This window comes from Gallinula chloropus (genome assembly GCF_964237585.1).
Source record: "Gallinula chloropus genome assembly, chromosome: 1".
Classification (NCBI taxonomy): Eukaryota; Metazoa; Chordata; class Aves; order Gruiformes; family Rallidae; genus Gallinula; species Gallinula chloropus.
In genome coordinates this window covers 191,550,091-191,566,508 of record NC_140085.1, presented here as the reverse complement: position 1 = coordinate 191,566,508, position 16,418 = coordinate 191,550,091, and the positions used below count along the sequence as shown (strand labels likewise).

General features: G+C 40.8%; 1 protein-coding gene across 1 annotated transcript in view; it reads right to left on the bottom strand.

The window, feature by feature from the left end:
• The window catches only part of ACER3 (alkaline ceramidase 3), a gene marked incomplete at both ends in the record, with an annotated part of 61,227 nt that overhangs the window by 20,507 nt on the left and 24,302 nt on the right, over positions 1–16,418 (bottom strand). The window contains 3 exons of the mRNA XM_084261772.1: positions 2,417–2,469; positions 6,318–6,370; positions 15,155–15,265. Coding sequence (XP_084117898.1) covers positions 2,417–2,469; positions 6,318–6,370; positions 15,155–15,265 — 217 coding nt within the window. The remainder of the gene's footprint in view (positions 1–2,416; positions 2,470–6,317; positions 6,371–15,154; positions 15,266–16,418) is intronic.

Genomic DNA, 16,418 nt, shown 5'->3' with positions numbered 1-16,418 from the left:
AACTTTTTCCTAACATCTAATCTGACTCTGCCCTGGTGCAGCTTGAGCCCATTTCCCCTTGTCCCATCTCCTGTCACCTGGCTGAAGAGACCATCGCCCACCTCTCTACACCCTCCTGTCAGGTCATTGTAGGTGGTGATGAAATCTCCCTTTAGCCTCCTCTTCTCCAGGCCGAACACCCCCAGCTCCCTCAGCTGCTCCTCAGAGGATTTGCCCTCCAGCCCTTTCCCCAGCCTGGCTGCACTTCTCTGGACACACTCCAGGACCTCAATGTCCTTCTTATGGTGAGGAGCCCAGAACTGGACCCAGCACTTGAGGTGCTGCCTCACCAATACTGAGTACAGGGGCACAATCACTGCCCTGGACCTGCTGACCACGCTATTTCTGACACAAGCCAGGATGCCATTGGCCTTCTTGGCCACCTGGGCACACTGCTGGCTCATATTCAGTGGGCAGTCAACCAACACCCCCAGGTCCTTTTCTGCCTGACAGCTCTGCAGCCAGTCTCCACAACCCAGTCAGTGGAAAGAATCTGGGAAGCAGAAGCATTTTCAGAAGGTGCTTAAGGGTCGATAATGGATGGCAAATTAGAAATGAGTTCAAAATGCAATACAGCTGCCAAAAAACATTACATCTGTGAGCTAAAGGCAGCGTGGGAAAGGGACTGCCTTATCCCACAGTGAACTTGAGATCTGTTAAAATGCACACTATGCATGGCTTATTGCAGTCACAACACAGTAAATTTGCTAGGTTGGGCACTGGCAGAAATGGAAGGTAAACCAGCAAATATAGGAAGTTCCACACCAACATGTGGAAGAACTTTTTTACAGTGAGGGTGACAGAGCCCTGGGACAGGCTGCCCAGGGTGGTGTGAAGTCTCCTTCTCTAGAGATATTCAAGACTCATCTGGACGCCGACCTGTCTGACGTGTCCTAGGGAACCTGCTTTGGCAGGGGGGTTGGCCCCAATGATCTCTGAAGGTCCCTTCCAACCCCTATGATTCTGTGAAATTGCTCCTTGTATGTAAAACAACTAATTAAAATTAGCTTCACAATCCCTACACTAACACTTCATCACAGTTGTGACTGAATTTCATGCAGACATCCCAGACCACATCTCCATCAGAAAAAAGGTCCAAAAACCCAACACAAAAAGTGACCTTTGGGCAGCATGAAGTCATTTGGTCTGGAGGGAGTTGCCTATACAACTCCAAGTTACATCTGCCTAGTTTAGCTGAACAACCTTCAAGAAAAATCACAATTGTAATCAAAGGCTTCCTAAACTAAACATCACCTCATGCCATATTAATTACTACCAAATGTATGCTTCCATTAGAGCTATAAATGCAGTAACAGGCCTCAGCGCTTTTGAAGACACTAGAATAACCACTGTACCAAATAAGCATGATTATTTTCTCAAAGAGATTTTTATAGCCACTTCTCATCCTATTCCCCAAGCGCATTCAAATCAGAGAAAATAAATGCAAAGGCAATTTCAAGGAGTTTGGGAGCTGCAGTAGAAATATTTCAGCTAACAGAGGCATTATGATTCTGGTCCTAAGTTTGCACAAATCCTACTAACATATGAATCACAAAGTGATGGTAATTTCCACAGATGTGGCTTTAGTCCTGTAGCATCCCACCTCCACTGCAAGCTGTTCACCAAAGATACTCCAACTTTCAATGGTTGAATATTGTATATGTTCAAAAGCTAAAAGATGTTTTATTTTTTCCTTCTATCTGCCTGCAACAATTTGATTTATCATCTGGATTTTCCATGTGACAGAAGAAATCAGGATAAATCCAGGCTTGGTAGAAAAAGACAACTTGCTGTATCTTTACAGTCACCAAAAGTTGCATTGCTCCCAAAATCAAGTGGGAGATAACACCCTAGCATAGCATTAAGCTGTCACACATGTTCCAAGACACTCTACACAATATACACACTCAATTCTTCACAAAATACTTTTTCTTTCATTTTCCAGATGAGTGGAAAGCAGGTTTAACCAGAAATCTGAAGTCTGTGTTTGGAGTCAGACTACATTATAGAAATATAGCTGAAATAAATCCCATTATTGATAATTTTGTAGGTGTTACTGAGGTTGTTTTTATTACATCTGTCATTTTCATACTGAGTAACATCAAGCTCTGGCTGTGTACTACACAAAGTCTTTAGCAAGAGCTATTTTTAAACAAACACTAGTAAAACATCTCTGAAATAGCAAAGAGAAATATAGGACTAAAGCAGTTTGGTGCTCTAATGGCCAAGTCATAATGCTGTACTGCTAGCAAAACTGAGACGTCGCTGAAATCAGGAAAAGCTTCAGTGTCAGCTTCACTGTACACTAGATTTGGCTTCAGAGAGTCTACATTTCACAATACTATATTCAGGAAAAAAACCCCAAAGAAATACTTACAGGCAGTAGACAAACACACAACAACTGTATATCATTGGCAGTTCATCCAAGAGCTACAAAAAGCAGAGATATCGAAACATGAACATTACTACATGCCTGTGTAAGTTAATTAGGGAGAGATAAGTTAAGGAAACAGGAGTGTTTAATTTGGATACCCACCTTCTTCACTGTACTTCAGTATGCAGCAGCATCAAATCATATTCAACTACTAAAAGCTTGCTGCATTAATTCGCTTATTACTCTGACTCTTTTGACTATTATAACAAGCCCATGCCTTCAAAGAATCATGCTGTCTTTGCTGTTCATACCTCTTGAAACATTTATAACAATTAGTTTTGTAAATCAGACTGGGTAAGACCACCCCATCTATAGCCTGCTCAATAGAGCCAGAAACATTTTTGTCTCTACAAGCTTCACAGAAGAAACTAAAATAAATTTTTCTCCAGAATATAAAATAAAGCCCATTGTGAAACACCTTGTGATGTGCTCGTATGTTTGCTTCATAATTTTTTAATTTTCTTACAGTATTTTAATTCAGAGACAGGAGTTTGTTTGTTTATTTGTTGTGGGGTTTTTGATTCCCCCCCCATTATTCTATATAACGTTTTATTGTCTTAAATAATTTTAATACTTTGGGAGAAGACAGGTCTCTTACAGTTAAACCAGTTATTTCTCCAGAAACTTGCAACGTTAATGGAAATAAAATAATAATCACAATAGAGGCAATTTCTCAAGAACAGATACTATCAAAGCAGTTATTAATTTATCACTATCATCATTTCCTTCTAAAACTTCTCTCAAAGAACATTTACAAATTTTTGCCCTTGCTAGAGTCAAACCACCACAATTTGAATCACAGAATCACAAGGTTGGAAAAGACCTTTAAAGATCGAGTCCAACCGTTCCTGTCCTGTGCTAAACCATATCCCTAAGTACCTCATCTACCCATCTGTTAAACACACCCAGGGATGGTGGCTCGGCCCCCTCCCTGGGCAGCCTGTTCCACACCCTGACAACTCTTTCAGTAAAAAACTTTTCCCTCACATATGAGCTGACCCTGCCTTGGTGCAGCTTGAGCCCATTTCCCCTTGTCCCATCTCCTGTCACCTGGCTGAAGAGACCCTCACCCACCTCTCTACAACCTCCCTTCAGCCTCCTCTTCTGCAGGCTGAACACCCCCAGCTCCCTCAGCCGCTCCTCAGAGGATTTGCCCTCCAGCCCCTTCCCCAGCCTGGTTGTCCTTCTCCGGACTTGTTCAAGAATCTCAATGTCCTTCTTAAAAATACCTTGAAATTTCCTATTAGAAAAAAAAAAAAGTGATCTAGCTCTTCTAGGAGGAGTCAGATGCATTATGCTGAGTGTGAACTATCAACTTCTCGTGGTTTTGGCCAGAGAAACGTCAGGAAATGTTTCACAGTACCACTAGACAGATCTGCTGATTATCTGCCACTGAAAGGGCACGTTTTGCTGTTTCACCCACCCCTCCCACTGCTTCTCTTTCTCATGCTCATCTAACCCCTGACAAACCAGTTCCCATAGCTGATCCAGCACACAGCTAAGCTTGCAGAAAAAGCTGAAATCCCGAATCTGTACATTATAGCGTCAGTGGCTGCAATAGGTAGCAAAGAAAGTATCAGCTGCAGCTAACAGGCATGTGAGGTGGGACCTTGTCACGACATTATCTTTGCTGTGGTGCATTAGAGGTGAAAATGCAGAAGCAACAGTTGAATTCAGCTTTATACTAACAGTTATTCTTTATAAATTCAGTGATGGTCTTTAACAAGTCTAATAGGAATTAGCTGCAGGATTCATTCATGCAGCTCTAGGAGCTGTAAGGCCTCACAAATTGGAAAGAGGGGGGGAAAGACTAAGAAATACAAGATATTTTAAAGCTTTGCACAGCTGATTATACTTTAAAGTTCATGTGCTGGCAGCTTCTTGGGGGACATCAGGGTCCCACCAAAGAGCCTCCCAAAAGGTCCTAGCTAGAATTTGCTCACAGAAGATGATGGCTTCTGTAACAAAAGGAATTGATGCTTCCAGAAATCCTGTCAACAGCCTGTCTGAACAGTGAAGAAACATGGATAGAAAGAAAGTCAGTGAGCTGATTTCACTGATTAAGTAAGTATTTTGGATTCCTGAGGAAGGCACAAAGAGGGTCCCATAAAAAAGGAGAAAAAGAGAGATGACTGCTTCAGATGTATTCGAAATAATGCTTTCAAGAACAGAAACTTCCACATTTCTCTTAATTAAGCAACCTGAATTGACCAATTACAGTATTAAGACTGCAAAACAAATAAAAAAAACCCACCATATATCTCTCCAAACAGCTATCAAAGTTGAATAATAATCCTAATGAGAGATAAAGTGAATAAGGAAAAATTATTTACTGGTTGAAATGTTTCCTCTGCGGTGACTCATGAGCTAGCAATCAGAATAATTATGGGCCACTTGCAGACTTCACCAAAATATGAGAAGGAGAAAGAAAGAGACATATGAATATTTTAATCCCACATAATTTTATTTTCAGGGTGGCCTTGCTGACCTTTGCACCAGTGTAGGAAAGAAAATTTGAAACACTGTCAGGGTTAGGAAAAAGCAGTTGAGGAAAAAGATGAAAAGGTGGAAATTCAAGGCAGTTTTTGCCACTGAAGAGAATATAGGTAAATCAAACCTCAGTTTGTGAGGAAGTGGTAAAATGGATCTAGGAACCACCTTTTTCATGAGAAAAGCACCAAATCTTCATAGGTGGAGGCAGTGGTATGCTCCATGGAGGCTGACAGCCTCCAGCAGATGCCAGAGATATAAATAAACCAGGGCATCGCTACAGACAGCAATTCTGTTCAAGTCTCAGACACCTAACTTTTGGTTTCCACATATGCAGTGTCTCAGGTCTGTTGTGATCACTAGAAATCCATGACTCGACTCAGCTGCCACACCACAGGTACCCAAAGCCATCTGAGATACTCTGTCAGCTCCAGTACACCCACCCAAGACTGGCAGATGGGACAGGGGAGGGTCTAAGAGACCTGAACCTTTGTGGGATGGCAGTTGGAGGCCAGACAAAATCCTTACAAGGTCTAAAATGACACTAAACACCTATATTCAGATAATATTATTCAAGTTAAGTGTGCCAGCAGAGCCTGGGGACTGATTCAGCCCAGCCAACCGGCTCTCTGAATGCCACTGACTTCACCGTATTTCATGGGCTGTGGTGGGAGCACAGAGCTCCAGCACACACTTTTAAACATAGATTTATAAATTCGAAACTGAATCTCACTTCACCCTGATTCAAAGATGAATTTCCTTTGTCTTCCCAGACCTAAACCCGGACAACAGGACATGATTCCTTGTGATCCTTTAGAAAATGGGCAATACCTAGACCAAATCCTTATGCCCAGAGATTCCTTCTACTTAAGAATAAGAGAGAGAGGTAAAAAGAGACTCAACTATTGCTACTCCAATGATACCGACTTCAGGATTAATGCTATAGGTACACCTAGATAACGCTTTCTATTACATTTTCTATTTAAGATGAAAAGAAGGACACAATAACAATAACACTAGTCTATACTGCTTGCTATTAAGTCAAAACTACACGAATTTTAAAATAACAACCTGAGTAAAAAGATAGTATCATTTCCAAAATGAGAAAGTGCCTTTCACCAACATAAGCAACTGATCATAGCTCTTATTTTAGATGCACATATACATTCCTGTATATCGGTGGAAAACATCTATTGAAACAAGACCTGCACTTGTTGAGAGCAGGAGTCATGTAAAATGATACTTAAGGTGGATTAACTCACGTCACACGAGTTTCCTCTAGTTGAGAAATGGCAACGTGACTGCAGTGAGATATACACACATCAGTGATTCACAGCTACTTATTCTTACTCACCTGCATTTCATACTTCAGGGTCATGTGGAAGCACCAAGATCCCAATCCCACAGCTGAAAACAAATTGAAATTCTAGTTAAAAGTCTTCATGGAAAAACTTTTGGGTATATTAACATAATTGCATGAACTTTACTGGGGAAAAATAGAAACAGGGCATCTCATTCAAAGGGCAAAACCCCAATTTTCCACAGCCTTCAACTTCATTCTTTATTCACCAATGGTATCCTTGAATTTATTTTTTTGGGGGGTGGGTGACCTCTTTCCCTCCTCACAGTACTGTCTCACTATGAAGCGATGTTATCTTAATGAGGATGGGTGTGGAAAGAACTCAGAATGAAAGCAATGTTATAATTCTATATTATTTTAATGTGCATTAAGATTTATCTATCTATCTCAATCATACTATAATACAAAGCATCACCCAACTGCTAGTACTCCTGAAAGCCTGGGACATTTCTGCTTATTGTCCAGTTTTAAAAGGCAGATTTTACAAGGAGCTTTTTGTCAGCTCTAGAAGCAGAAATTAAATACTACTGGAACTCAGAACTAGAAATTCAGTATAAAAAAACAAAACGCACACAGTATGGATTCATTTTGTGAAACAAGATCACCATTTTCCAAACCTTCTTCTTGGAAGCTCATCCTTCTATGTAATGATTTTTATTTGAAATGCTTTGTTTTTAAACTCTGAATTTACTTCTGAAAGTAACTGATGAGATACGTACTTTGCCTACACACAGCTTTTTCAGTTAGACAAGGACAACATTCCTTGGCAGCTGGATTTTTACAGTTTAGCTGGTAGAGATTTACTGCATCATTCATTACTTGGAAATGTTATGATTTAAACACTCTCATTAAGCACCAGCTCAGTTTTATTTTTCAAGAACAGGTACATTAATGCCATGTCTCATCTTCTTTCAAGAAATTACACTGTACCTCAGACTCGAGATTCAGAAAGCCAAGTAATTTGCACTCAAGCCTTGATCACCAGGTAGTGCTGCTGTGCTTTGCTGCACTAACCTTTTTCAGACACAAGAGCTGGATTCCACTGATGCAGAAACAGACCTCTCTAACCAACCGTGCACTTTGTGAAGGGTTCCCAAGACAGTTGATAGACACATCTGGAGATGTTTCTTCAGATGCTATTTGACTCTAACGGTATTACAAGTACTCAATGAAATGAAATACTCAATCATGTCACTTTACTGAAACATCAAACTAAGGCAGCTACGTTTAAAAATGTATTGCCAAACACTTTAATGCCACGAATTCCCTGGGAATGTTCTACCAGAACATAAACAACCATATGTACTTCTGAAAGTTCTTTTGCTTCTGAAAATTCTTTCCAAACAATAAGCAACAACCATTTTTCACCTTCATTAAGATCTTAGTGAGAAATTCTCATAGCTGTTTTTTTTTAATCTTTACAGAATGTATTACAACTGCTGCTCATTCTGAAGGAAAAAAAAATCCCCAAAACATTAAGATCATCATGAAAATGGCACCATCCATTAACCCGCCTGTCACAGTCATTTCAGTATCCCCATGACACAAACTGTTATGATTTGTAACAACTGTATTTTTCAAAAAAAAAGGGCAAAATCATTGTATAAGAAATGACAGCTGATATTAAATTAACAAATAGGACCAGCTTTTCGTTGCTGTTTGGGGTTTTTTTTCTGTTAATATTACCAGGGTTTGTAAATCCTGACAAACAGCTATCAAACTCCTCCTCTTCCTTCTATACAACTAGAAGTGATTATTTCTACATTATTTCTCCCTTCCAGTCTCTGCAAAAAAATCAGGAACACTGCAGATATTAGTGCTTCAGGTCATTAACTTCATGACTACAATTAATTTCTAAAAATAATTAAAAAGCCCTTTTTGCTGCTCTGTAACGATTGCACTTGGAGGTTCTTTGATTATGAAATGTTACTATGCAATGGACAACAATGCTTTAGCTATATACATCCAATCTTGACAGAGAACACAGGTCTGTATGGTATTTAAGTGCATTTGGCAAGAAAATCAGGATGTTACATGGCTATAGAAATTATATGACTAGATTATTCATCAGATAACTCCCTTTCAAGACTGCACAATTTTTCCTCAAATATTATTGTGGTAACTATGCATGACAGCATCTTTTGGAAGGGGTGGTTTAAATGAAGACTGAAGAACAAAACTGATTCTTTACGGATATTGTTTCACTGAATCACAGAACATTAGGAGTTGGCAGGGACCTCGAAAGATCATCTAGTCCAATCCCCCTGCCAGAGCAGGATCACCCAGACTAAATCACACAGGAACGTGTCCAGGTGGGTTTGAATGTCTCCAGAGAAGGAGCCTCCACAGCCTCTCTGGGCAGCCTGTCCCAGGACTTCGTCACCCTCACAGTGAAAAGATTTCTCCTTATATTCACAAGAAACTTCCTCTGCTCCAGCTTGCACTTGCTGCCCCTTGTCCTATCTCTGGCCATCACTGAGAAAAGCCTGGATCCATCCTCCTGACTCTCGCCTTTTATAATCTGTTTTTATTTTATACCTGCTTATTACAGAAGAACAGCTTAAAAGGCTATGGTTTGTGTCACAAGAGGAAGAGCTTAAAAATGGTTTACACCTAGACACCAAGTGAGCTAAGAACCAGGTTTCTCATTTGAGACACACATTACATCTCAGCACAGAACTGTGCAAAAAGCTCCATGAACCCATGTAAAAAGGAGTAAGAGGGAAACTATATTAGCAGATGATAAACTGAAGTGTACGTCTTACTCTCTTACTCATCACTCAATAACTGGCAAACTCCAGCAGAAAGGGACTAGTATCTAATACTGCCCTCACTGGACCAAGAGCTGCAATACTTGGAGCTACTGTCTTGTAGCTTAAGGCAGGGTAAGTGTTGGGTGATGAAAATGTTGGGAAGTACCAAGAGGAAACACCTACCACACAACAAGGATCGCAAGAACTTTGTTTCCTCTGCTATGAGCAGAGCAAACATTTTTGCTACACTTAAAAGTCTAATTGGTAAACTTACAAAGGCCCACTGCAGGTATCTGTCCACCAAAAATTGTGATATAATACTTCAGCTGGAATACCTTCACCTCTGGTTCTGCAGGAACACAGCTATTTCTAAGGAATATTTACTTCACAAAACCCAGAACCACCAGGAGATGTTCTACCAGCTGTGCACTTCTCAAAACACAAGTGAACACGATTGCTGCAATCACACCAGTTTTCAACAGAAGCACCTTCCCCATACAGCCACTAACAGATGAGCAACAGATTTTCTCCATATCTTCTAAGTAGGGGTTGGAGTTATTCTTTTAGGTGCTTCCTTTTGCAAAGGAGCTTAATTCATTAAAAGCTGTATGTTAATTGGGAAGTTTTAACACCATCTGTGTTGCAGTCAAAAAGCTGTGGTCAATGGCTTAATGTCCAAGTGAAGACCAGTGACAAGTGGTGTTCCTCAGGGGTTGGTATTGGGACCAGCACTGCTTAACATCCTTATCATTCACATGGACACAGATCGATGCACTCTCAGCAAGTTGCTGACGACACCGAGCTGTGTGGTGTGGTCAACGTGCTGGAGGAAAGGGATGCCATCCAGAGGGACCTGGACAGGCTGGAGAGGTAGGACTGCAAAATGCATGAAGTTCAACACAGCCAAGGGCAAGGTCCTGCACGTGTGTTGGGGCAATCCCAAGCACAGCTACAGGCTGGGTGGAGAATGGATTGAGAGCAGCCCTGAGGAGAAGAACTTGGGGGTGTCGGGGAGTTAGAAGCTCAATATGAGCCAGCAGTGTGCACTAACAGCCCAGAACGCCACCTGTGCCCTGGGCTGCATGAAAAGTAGCATAACCAGCAGGTTGAGGGAGGGGATTCTGCCCCTGCTCTGGTGACATCCTACCTGGAACACTGCATCCAGCTCAGGGGTCCCCAGGACAAGGAGGACATAGACCTGTTGGAGCGGGCCCAGAGGTGGCCATGAAGATGACCCAAGAGCTGGAGCACCTCTGCTATGGAGACTCCCTGAGAAAGTTTGACATGTTCAGCCCGAAAAAGAGAGAAGGCTGCTTTTGGGGGAGACCTATGAGCTCCTTCCAGTCCCTCAAGGGGCTCCAGGAAAGCTGGAGACTGGCTGGTGAGGTTAGCTGCTATATGTAAACCGCTCCGTCTTCCCCAGCAGCAGATATGACATGCGGTTACTGCCAGTTGATAAAGATGATCGTGGTGATGATATAAAAGCAACACATCTGCAAGCTTTGCTTGATACAGAGGCATTTCCACTGTGCTTCAAAACCTTTAAAGGCTTCAAGGCAACAACCATGCTAGATGTAACCTGACATTTCACACAAGATCCAACTGCATATAGAAGCCATATAAATTCCCATGATCTGAACTCCAGAGGGACACAAATATCCCCTGTGAATTTTCCAACAGTTTTAGGAAGAATCAGAAGTACCACATAATCAGTGATAATTCATTTTGATATAGGACTATCCATCAGCATTCAAAATTCTTATCACAAGCCTAAAGCCTTTATAGAAAAAGCAGGTTCTTAGCATTTCAGAAATGTGTTTTGAATTTAAACTGGACAGGCACAGTATGAAAACACTTTTATGTTCCTACATGGGAACTAGGTGTCAAAGCTTCCACTAAAGAGAAAGGCATTATAAAGGGTAATTCAGCTGGCCAAATATAAGGGGGTATTTTAGCATGAGCCAAATGTTTTTCAAGGCTTTACTGGCTCACATGGGAGACAGACCCCTCTGTACAGGTAGATACACACACATTTAGGTGTTTGAATCTGTTCCCAGACACTATAATGCAACTGTCTGCACTAGGGATTTGTCAGACCTGTCTGTGGCATGAACCTGGCCTGTTCCAACTAGCACCTTCCCCAAGCAGCTCCCAGGCACAGCCCAACAGCCTGAAGAGTCCAGTGCCCATGCCTGGCAGGGAATCTATGCAGTCACCTTGTTTAGGAGGCTAAGATGAACAGACACAGGCTGTTCCACACTACTTGGCTTCAGCACTCAGGAATGTTCCCAAGCACATTTGATTTACTAACATCAGCATGGGCTAAGTGTCTTCTCTATGGCTATTAAGGGAATTAACTTTGCCTGAAGGCCCTCAAACAACTATTTTACAGATAGAGTTTCACTGGGATTGAAGTTCAGTGAGTTGTTTACGAGTTCATATGGCTATAGTCAACACAGAAAACTTTTTCCAACCTTTTTTTCCACCACTTTGACACAGCTTGAATGACTGAAACCTATTAAACAGGCCAAAGAAATACAAAAGCAAAGCATCTAATAAAGTAACTCCATCGATTCTGCTTTGTCTTCTCTTTCAGGTACAAAAGAGTTATCCTATTTTTTATTTATTTTAAAATTAAGACCTGTCTAGAATATGAGCCATTTGTGAGTCATAGTACCCCAGGAAGCATGAGGAAGTGGCATATGATAGAACAAGATACAGTGCCACAGCATCCAAAACCAACTGTCTATTCTTTGAGGTAACGACAGTCAGATCATTTGTTTCTGCATTACAGAACGCTTAGGGTTGGAAGGGACCTTAAAGATCATCAAGTTCCATCATGCTGAAGTAATTGCTTAAGGTTATCCTTCATCATTTACAAGTTGATTAATTAGTTCCCTAAAGCATAAAAACCTTACCCAGTTCCTATTGAGTTCATTGACAACACCCCCTCTGAGCTGAAAAGCAGCAGAAATAAGGGCTGTATCTTAAAGAACTTGCTGAGAAGTGCAATTCTGTCCCAGAACCAGTATCAACAAGAAATGTATTTGAACAGTGATTTAGAAATCCCCCTCCTTGCCCTCCCAACTTCAGATCTTAACACGTATGTGAAATGAACAGAGCATCCCTAATTAAAAATGCAGTTGGTTCAAAAAGGAAATAAATGTCAACAACTGAAATTGTGGGGTATAAAGTGGAGAAGCACTGAGCATAGAGTGGTATCACACGAAAGAGCTGACAATTAGCTAAATGTCTGGAAGCATCCAAAAGAAACAGCTGATTTAGATCAAAATAATGACTGGAAACTACACTACTTTTATTCTCAAATGCTAACAGATTTCATTTTAATGTCCGCTTTGACAGCTGTCTTTTAACATCTTGTAAAAACTCAGTAATGATTCTAAGTTGTTAGAACCCAAATGAATTGCCCTCCCTTCCACCCCCATCTTCATAGCAGAATTGTTGAAGAATTTCTACTTCAACAAAACAACCCTTAGACATTACTAGCTAGTTAGAAGTTCTACTGTATAGCCTTTAAAGAAGGATGGTGCCTGAAGTAAACTCAGAAGTTTGTGTTAAATTCACTATCCCTTTACAGATTAAGTCTAGACTTCTTTACTACAAATTCAGCAAGTAGAGTGAAATAAATTAATAAATAAAATTACTGTAAGAGAAAGAATTCTCTCTGGTGCTTCCTTATAAAAAGAAACCTCTGTACACTTACTCTGTCTCTACTCCAGTATGCTTTTCATTCATGAACAGATGGAATGCCAATGCTCCTGGCACACTTCAACTATATCTAAAATTCTGTTTCTCGTTTGCTGCTTTTATGTTGTAGTAGAATAAATATTCAGAGGTTTGGAATTCCAAACCATCCCACTCCTGTTTTTCACTGAGACACTATAAAGCCTTCTATATGGCTTCACATCTTTCCACTGTTGCAGAACAGTCCAGTGTTACAATCATTGAAGCAGAGACAAAATAGAAGTGGTTTTGGGAGTGACCTTTAATGTTAGGCTCCAACATAGGAAATTAAAATTAAGCCACACAAGCACTTATCGCTTCAGACAAGAGTCAAAGGCATCCCAGTCACAGATGAGCAGAGCCCAGCTGAAACACAGGGCTGCCCTCCAGTCCTGCTGTCAGACACACAGGCTGAGCTCTCCTTGGTGAACAAGAACTCCGTAAAGCTGAAGTCCACATTATGTATTGTGATCACAGGTAGACTTTCTTTTTAAAATATTTTGAAGATGAAATATAATATATAAATATATACTAAACCTATATATGTATATAATATATATAAAAATATATAAAATGTATAAATATTTTAAACATTAATATCAGAAATGCCTACTCAGAGAAGTCTTGATGTGACAACCTCACATTCTGGTCAGACAGCCCATCATGAAGTGTCAATGGCAGAAGTAGCCACAACTTAGATTTACTAGAATTTTGAAGGCTAAGTCTCAAATAAACAGGTTTTTTTGGGTTTTTTTTCCAGTTTAGTAAGAATGGCAGTAAAGGATACTTTGAGTCAAGAACACACAAACAGTTAACTGCAACAAATACTTACACACTGTTTCCTTCCCTGCCTTTTTAAAAGGAAACTCTGACCTTCAAGAATTCCTTCTGCCAAATTATTTTATAGGGAGACAAAAATGAGTAATTACTCAAGACCATAAACAGCCTACAACCGGCTGTTTGGAAAGCGTTCAGACAACATCTAAAGCTGTGCATTGCTGCTGCTTATGTTTCATACATATCAGCAAAGCTGATGTAACTGAAAAGCCATGAAGTTGTACCTAGTACGTGTTCCAGTTTAACTGGCATCAAGAATACATTTAGCATATGGATATGAGAGTTTTGACAGTGTTTGCCTAAATACATAAGTATGCCAATCTTAAAAGCAACATCTACAATAAGCCAGGCTCTTATCACTGAGAAGACTGGGAAAGATAGACTCCACAGAGATAGGAGCTATAGCAAACATAGAAATCCTGTGAAACTAAAAAATTCTGTGAAATTTACTTCGAGACCCAACTGCCAAATCATAGAATCATAGAATGCTCTGGGTTGGAAGAGACCCCAAGAATCACAGAGCTCCAACCCCCCTGACACAGGCAGGGACACCAACCTCCAGGCCTCCATCTACACAAGGTTGCCCAGGGCCCCATCCAACCTGGCCTTGAACAGCTCTAGGGATGGGGCATCCACCACCTCTCTGGGCAGCCTTTTCCAGCCCCTCACCACTCTCTCTGGAAAGAACTTCCCCCTAATATCTCATCTAACCCTTCCCTCCTCCAGCTTCACTCCATCCCTCTTGTCCTGCCCGTCTCTGCCCTTTTAACAAGCTGATTCCCCTCCTGTTTCTCTGCTCCCTTCAGGGATGAGAAGGCTACAATGAGGTCCCCCCACAGCCTTCTATTCTCCAGGCTGAAAATCTGAACCATCTTCATATATCTTTTTTAGCTCATGAGGAACATGACATCCAGTTGCACAATTAACGTTTTAAAAGGAATTTAGCTCTCTTCTGGATTTTGCTATTTAAAAAAAAAAAAAACTGACTGCCCTTAAGTCCCCCTATGCACAAATGTCACATCATTCTTCCACAGTTTCAAAGCTTCCAAATACAATTGCTGTTAAGTTGCTGGGTGATATATGCCAGAAAGGAACTGAAAATAAATTCAAATTCATGAAAGATCCCGGGCATTTCATGGATTACTGTTCCATACAAAGTTCACAAAAACGTTAATATGGTGTGAAATTGTTTGGAAGTGGGACACTCACAGTACCCTCTCTCAATCACCATAGAAGGACACACTGCTAAGGTACACAGAGCAGGACTTAAAGCCCGAAAAGCATGTCTTTAAAATTCCAAAGTTTAGTAAATTCTAACTTCAAGTATTTCAAACAGCAATTTTCTGTAAGCATTAATAAGTATAACACATAGAGGTCTACTTTTCATACACACAAAACATTTGGGTTTAACTACTTAGTTTATTAATATTTGGATATTGTTCATTGCACATCTGAGCTCTCTTTATAATGAAAGAGCAAATTAAGTTTTACACATACCTGTAAGACATAAATATGCAGCTAAATACCGTTTTTCAAGGCCATCTTTATAGGTCTGAATCGCACCATAGATTGGAGGTAGAATGAAAATCAGGTTACTCACTGTGTTCCCTGTAGGACAGAAACCAAAAGCAGAGACTTAGAATTGGATCCCAAGCATTTTAAACAAATAAAGCTGCACTCATTCATTCATTCAAGACAGGTTCAACAGTTTTCATTCAGAAAGCTACACCTTTTTGGAAGTTATCTTCCAGTACAAAACAGTTGCCTGCTTGAAAGCTAAAAGTATTTTGACTCCAGTCTTTTTTTCACATGTATTGATAGTAATAAAATATCAATTTAACTAAAAAGGTTGGCTTAGATGGTGCTTGCTTTCTTGTCAGGAGGCAGAAAAATAGGGTTACCCTGATTGCACATGAATTAAAATCTAACACCTTCAGGAGATATAAGCCCCAAATAATTCAAACCTGGTATTTTAAGAAAGCTGTTGGGTTGTTTTCTCTTTTTCTTCTTTCCTTAAACCTATTTGTGGAACTGTCTCCTCCAGAATCCCTCAAGATACTTTAAAGGTCACCGAGTGACTTGTTCCCCAATGAAACCAGTTCAGTCTTCACTATTAGTATGCTGGTCAGCACACACATACAGAACAAGCTGGACAGGACGCTGCATCACAGATCACAATGTAAGACCAAAGGCTGTAAGAGGGTATGATAAAGAACAGCAAAAAGCCAGAAGCCACTACTGATCAGCGAGATAGCCAACTAATGGCCAAAGCTTATCAAAAGCCTGAACCTAAGGAAGATATCACCACTCTCCATCTCTCATGCAGAGGCTGGGATGCAATGCAAAGAAGCAACAGTGTTGCAGAGAACAGAGAAAGCAAGAACAAGCCAAGAGCCCAGCTCTCGTACCCAGAGGCATGACAGCTCTTCCAGGAGAAGAGGAGGCTGAGGGGAGACCTTATCACCACCTACAACTACCTGACAGGATGGTGTAGAGAGGCAGGTGATGGTGGTGATGGCCATGTGACAGGAGATGGGACAAGGGGAAATGGCCTCACGCTGTGCCAGGGCAGGGTCAGCTCAGATGTTAGGGAAAAACTACTGAAAGAGTTGTGGGGCTGTGGAACAGGCTGCCCAGGGAGGGGGTTGAGTCACTGACCCTGGATATGTTTAACATACAGGCAGATGAGGTACTGGGGGATATGGTTTAGCATCGGACAGGAATGGTTGGACTCAAACTTAAAGGTCTTTTCCCACCTTGT